Genomic DNA, 6,193 nt, shown 5'->3' on the forward strand with positions numbered 1-6,193 from the left:
AGAGGACGACAGGGGGGGGACGACTCGCGTGTGGGGGTGTGAGACCGAACAGGGAGCGGCGACACCCCCGGGCTCCACCCAATCCAAGTCGATCGCGGATCAGAGGCCAGGTCAGCAACACGAGACAGGGCACTGTAGCCCTGGGCCAGGAGAAGCCGCGAAGGATCTGGCCCAGCAACGTTTGCCCGCGTGGCAACACAGCAACCACCATGGGAGGGTTGGGGGATGGCACGGGAGGAAGAAGAGGCGGCCCAGAGAGCCGGTCGCCATTTTTTCCTTGCCTTACGTCTCATCCTCTCCCAGATCTACGGCTCAACCTAGGCCAACGATCTTTTTTCAACTAAAATTGTTTTAGTTTCTGTATTTAATAATTTGGAACAAAAATAAAATAATATGGAAGGACTTTAGTTTCTGTATTGATAATTTGGAGATAAAAATAGAATAACATAGAGGGACTAAAAATTAGTTATTAGAAACCAAACACCTCCTATATAATTCCTATATAATAGTATAGATAGATTCAATGATATCTTTGGGATTGCTCACCTTAGTAAATGAAAGAGCATCACAAAAGAATGAGTTTCTAAACGAGCCCCTCCGAGGATTTTGTGCATAATCGACTGTCATGCTACCATATGAAATGAAAACAAAGGCACAAAAGCAATGAAGCACGAAGCGACGTGAATATAAGTTTTGATACAACAACCAATACCAAAGCAGCATCAAGTAGGAACTGGGTGAGCCCTGAACTGCGCAGACGAACTACATATCTCAATTTCATCAATTATTAAGCGCATAAGCCCTCTTGCGAGAATGTACAAAGATGATGTTTGTGGTTCTATCGCTCCGACGCCGCAGCAGAAGCACAGGCAGCTGCATAATGCCGAAACATGACTTCCAGTGCTCCATTTGGTCTGCGGCAAAAGCGAGGTAAGGTTCAAGGTTCTCCTCAGTCACAGGCTCACAGCTCTGCCCTGGATTCGTCATCTTTGCCGCCATCTTCATGAGTGGCCAGTGCCCTGATGATGGACTCGTATATCCCGATTCCCTTGAGGTACTCGTCTTTGCTCAGAAACTACATGATACAAATATTAACATGTTAGGTACAGCGATTACAAAGAATAAATGTTTAATGGGGTCAGATGGTCGAATCAAAACCAATGACACAGACCTCGTTATGGTCATGGAGCAGTATCGGGGTGTTCGCCATAGGTGAAAAGCCAAATGCTGGTAATCCGATTTTCCGGAAGTAGCGAGCGTCAGTAGAGGCTGGGAATATCTCCGCCTTGCCGAGTTTGCCGTCAGCGCTCTTCACAGCTTCTTCGAGCAACGTCCACCATGGGTTTGTGCTGTCTGCTGCTGTCATGGCTGGCTTCCCAAAGTTGTCCAGGACAGACATCTTCTGTTTAAACTGCAGAACAGATAACCAGGATTTAAAACTTTATGAAATTCACACAGCTAAGATCATGCATATGGATAATAAAGTGTAGTCACTTACAGAAAACAATTGTGTTGGACATCAAAAATTCAGAATGCAATGTGTTCTTATCTTTGTTAACGTTTAATGGGAACAGAACAACTTGTAATTTCAAACTTAGACTCAAAAATCTGCTACTAATATCAATAAACTAGGGTAGTCAAAAGAACAATACCTGTAACAGAAGCACAAACCAAAATAAACGAAAATTGAATAACTCATATAATGAAATAAAAATTTCTGAAAAAAATGAACCCCATTGAGAAATGCATATCCATTAGCATGGCAGAAATATTGGGAAAAACAGAAGCATGTTATTTAGATGAACTAACTTTCTCAGCAAAAAAAAATCAAATAAAACTTGAAAGCTATAATGACAGAATTGCAGGGATATTTTTGAAATATTCTTAGATTATTCTTATTGCCTCAATTCGTGCCGTTTGTTATCCGTAATTCAGCAAAAACAAAATGTGAGAGTGAACAGTGTTCCTTTTGGTTCAAAGTCGTCCCCACATGATGAGGAGCTAGTTAACACGCCTAAAGTGTATATATGCCATCAGTTGAACCACTATGGAATCATACCTCGAAGGTCAGGTTGCGTGAAGGTGGTGCCCATTCTTCAACAAGGCGCCTCTCCAGTGCTTCCACATGGGCACTAGGAGGGATCCGGATGTCAAGACCTACCTCTGCTTCAGATGGTTGAAGATTCATGACAAAACCCTGAAAGAAGCCACAGATAAAGTGATTAGTAAGAAACATTACAGATCAGAGCATGAGTTGACCTGGTTTACTTGGATGATGAACTGCTCCCGAATGGATCAAAGAATGGAAAGCAATTCATCGGATTCTAGAAAAACTTGATTATCAATAAAAGAGTATTTCTGAACAACATCAACTTTGGGAACTGGAAGACCATTTAATGATCCAACAAAGGACAGAAGGTACCACAACAATAATCAGATGTCGGGAAGTACAGAAGGTTATAAGATTCCAGAATAATGTCATTTTAAACTCAAGTGTGTATCTGTAAATATAACAGCAATTCAGAACCATCTTACGTTCTTCCTAACGAAAACAAACCAAATTACTTTAAGTACAGCACTAATGCAACGATACAATTACTGGATACTGCAAGCATAAGGTCATATTTTTTGAGAAGATGTATGATTCATATTCATTTGTTGGTTGTCGGCCTATTGGTTGAAAATGAACTCAGTACACCAAAGACTCTTAAATACCAAAAGTTAAACAAAACCAGTGCAAAGAACAGATATTATGTCTTGAACAAGAATTCGTAATCAAAGATATTAATTGGTCCATCTTAGTAAATACCAAATAATAACCGATGATTGCTCTGATTTTCAATAATATCACAGGATATTAAGAACTACACCAATACATTAGTAACTCATATGGGATCAGATGATCAAGCTACCAATACAATTGAATAAGATCTAGTTAAGACCAACTAAATTCTCGAAAGATAAACTGCATCTCAGCACATAAGTAACACAAAAATATATCAACTAACCGTTGGTGTAGGTGTGCCAGCCTTCAGGTACGCAAAATTCACCGATACAACATCTCCTTCAGCCTTCTCTCCAGATTTCACTAGATCAAACTGTGATGTCCTGAATCTCCTAATAGCCTCCACGCTCTTCATCAAATTCTCCATTGCACTACCATCATACAACTTCGCACCGTGCCCTGGTGCGCCTGTTGCTTTTATAGTAAGCCACCAAGGGCTACGCTCTGCATAGAACACACGGTACTCCTCCCCTGGAGAGGCAAGCCCTTCATCAAGGACTAATGCCACGTTCATATCTTTGAACTCCTTGGATGAAACAAATGGTTCAACACCGCCATGCCCACCAATCTCCTCGTCAGGAACAAATGTTATATAGATATTTCGATCTGGAACAAATCCTGCAGAACGGAGACGGCGAATGGCTTCAAGGTACTGCATCCCCACACACTTCATGTCCTGCATGAAACACAGGGAAGTCCAAGAATTAAGTAGATGCTGTAAACATGTAGATCTAGTAAAATTTTAGAGCTTTGGAGCTTTTCACAATTCCATGAAAGGCATGGTGGTAGAGCTAAGAGAATCAAAATGATTTTAGCAAACAGGTTAAGGTAATATTAGCATGTTAGTGAGGGGAGATGGACACTTCGGGAAGAGATGTAATGGGAACATGTATATACAGCCTAAGAGTGACTTTTTCACGCGAAAAAAGATTACCGTAGTGAATTTAGTGTAAAAAACAGTGCAACTTGACACTTACATTGAAATGGAGTTTTGCTGGTCAATATACACTTAGTACTAAATAAACTAGACATCGCAAGCATTTAGCATCCTACAATTTGGTACGGCTAAAAAAATGGCATTAACAGTAAAAGCATCTATGTGCAATCCCAGACACAGCCACAAAATAAAGCTGTCATGAGCAAATCGAATTATAAAGATCGCTTTCCTGCTCGAGGTAAATTACTGTCCCAAGTGAATATCCAAGTTACAGACCTAACCATGAATTAATGAATCAAGACAACTCGTTGTAAGGCCCCGTTTGCATCCTTTGGACTGAATTTCATTCTAATAATCGTTATTTAGGCACATGTCAATTAAGTTAATATGGTTTTATGTGGAATATATATATTCGTATACTACTGTTGATCTCATATACTTATGTGCTACATTTCACTATATGGGAGCGGGTCCAAGAGTTTATCATAAATTAGATAGTAGAAACATAATCTGCTGATACATAAAAATCAATTTCCATTTCTTACCCTATGAATTTGAGATAGGCTTATATCTTAACTTTAGAAAGTAGTAGAATGTCAAATTCTTGTTATATCAAGTAGATTCCAGTTCCTCCAAAATGAACTGGTCCAAACAGTCCCTAACTGAAAATTGGAGTTCCGGAGACAAGGCGGCGCCAATTATAACCCTTATAAAGATGCGCAGCACACCACGTCCACGTGTAAACATACAGCTCAAACTGAACAAGCAAAAATCGCGGCTTAAAGCAATCTCTTCGCCTTCGGTAAGGAAGTAGTACATCTCACCTGGGAGCCTCGCGCGTAGATGCGACCGGATGGCTCATCGAGGGCGGCGGAAAAGGGCGGGTGGTCCCACTTGTTCGGCTCCGACGGCACCACGTCAGTGTGGGAGTTGAGGAGTATGGAGGGGAGCGACGGCCGCCGACCGGGCCACCGCAGCAGCAGCAGGGGCTTCCCGGCGACGAGCTCAAGCGTGCGCGCCTCGAGTCCAGCATCGGCGGCCTGTTTCCGGAGGAAGGCCACGGCCGCGGCGTAGTCTGGCGCCGGCTGCGCCGTGTCGATGCGGAGGTACTCCTGGAACCGGGAGATCGCCTCCGCATCCGGCGACGGCGACGGCGACGCCGCCCAGGCGAAGGCGAGGAAGGCAAGGGAGAGGAGCAGCGTAGTGGATGCCGTCGCCATGGAAGCGGGGCGGTTCCGCGTAAGATTCCTGGTTCAAATGGCGATGAGACGGGGCTGGGTTAGCGGCGGCGAGTGGCGACGGCTGGATGGGAATGCAGGGTGGTTATGAAGTGACGTGGCCCAATTGCTTTTCCACTTTGTTTTTTTTTTTGTGAAATTGAGATTCGTGCATGTTTTTTTAACTACACCACTCCATTGTACTATAGCTTAAGATGCCCCCAAAACATTAGTTAGATGGGGGTAAATGTGGTGAAACCCCCATTGTGAGTTTTGGTGTTGAGGACCATATAAATCGAGAAATAATAAAGTTTATTGTGTTGACAAAAAGATCAACGCTTAATAAGAATAATATTTAACTTGGAGGAGCCTTCAATCATAAAAGAATGCAATGATAGACTTAATGAATATTTAAATAAATTTATTTTATGCTTTAAAATCTATATTACTTATTAAGAAGGTAAGAGTAGTCTGTCGTTCCCCGTTCCGCGCGCAGAAAAGTAATCAAGGATCGAACCTTGGATCTATTGAGTAGAATGCCTAGTCTTCTACTCTCTAGCCAACGTGACTCATGTTGAATTGCATACAGCTTCAACTAAGATGTCTTTTGTGTTTAACCCGCCGTCCACTCTGTATGCTTACTGAGTCTAAAAAAACATTTATAGCTTGGCCCCTGATCTTCCTGGAATTTGGGACGCAGTTCAGGAAATAAAGAAAATAGGAAAAAGGAGTTTAGAAATTGATTTTTAGTTTAAAAATAATTGCAGAAACCCATTTAATTCATGGAAATTTCATATTAAATCCAAATGAGTTCATTCTAATTTCTATAATTCTATAATATTATTTTTTATCACATAATACCTCTGTTTTGTCATGAAAACAACAATAAATTTGATTTCCTAATTAATCCTATATCAAATACATAGAAACTTTGGAAATTCGTAACTTCCCCATTTTAATTCCAAATTGAACTGTTCCAGTTGTGTTAGTCTCGTATGAATATTTACTACGCAGTAACAACATTGATTATACCATGTTTTATACTTTTATAATTAGATATTTATTTATCCTATGTTAATTGGGTTAATCTATGTCTATTGGATTAATTTATTTAATATATTAATATAGTATTCTAACTTTATGGTTATACGATATTTGACCATTAGTCTTGCAAACACACACTTACCTTTTTGTTTAAGCAAAAGCGTATGGTGGTACGTGTCCGATGACTAACGATGTACGAGGGAATTTCTT

At 40.9% G+C, this 6,193-nt stretch overlaps 1 protein-coding gene across 1 annotated transcript; it reads right to left on the bottom strand.

The window, feature by feature from the left end:
- Nucleotides 1-609: 609 nt before the first annotated feature.
- LOC100282205 (aminoacylase-1) lies at nt 610-5,027 on the bottom strand. Its single transcript, NM_001371842.1, has 5 exons — nt 4,547-5,027; nt 3,009-3,461; nt 2,060-2,197; nt 1,172-1,411; nt 610-1,075 (listed from the first exon to the last, which is right to left on the bottom strand). Exons 1-5 carry the CDS (start codon nt 4,940-4,942, stop codon nt 962-964), a joined length of 1,341 nt encoding a protein of 446 aa, NP_001358771.1. The 5' UTR covers nt 4,943-5,027; the 3' UTR covers nt 610-961.
- Between the last annotated feature and the right edge of the window lie 1,166 nt (nt 5,028-6,193).

The sequence above is a fragment of the Zea mays genome, chromosome 1 (assembly GCF_902167145.1).
Source record: "Zea mays cultivar B73 chromosome 1, Zm-B73-REFERENCE-NAM-5.0, whole genome shotgun sequence".
NCBI classification, from domain to species: Eukaryota; Viridiplantae; Streptophyta; class Magnoliopsida; order Poales; family Poaceae; genus Zea; species Zea mays.

Bases quoted from the DNA above. Each gene is read 5' to 3' on its own strand.
- LOC100282205 (NM_001371842.1), bottom strand. From the start codon at position 4,942: ATGGCGACGGCATCCACTACGCTGCTCCTCTCCCTTGCCTTCCTCGCC. The intron at 1,412-2,059 runs GTATGATTCCAT...TCTGTTCTGCAG, and splicing joins CACGCAACCTGACCTTCGAG to TTTAAACAGAAGATGTCTGT. The intron at 1,076-1,171 runs GTCTGTGTCATT...TGTATCATGTAG, and splicing joins TGCTCCATGACCATAACGAG to TTTCTGAGCAAAGACGAGTA.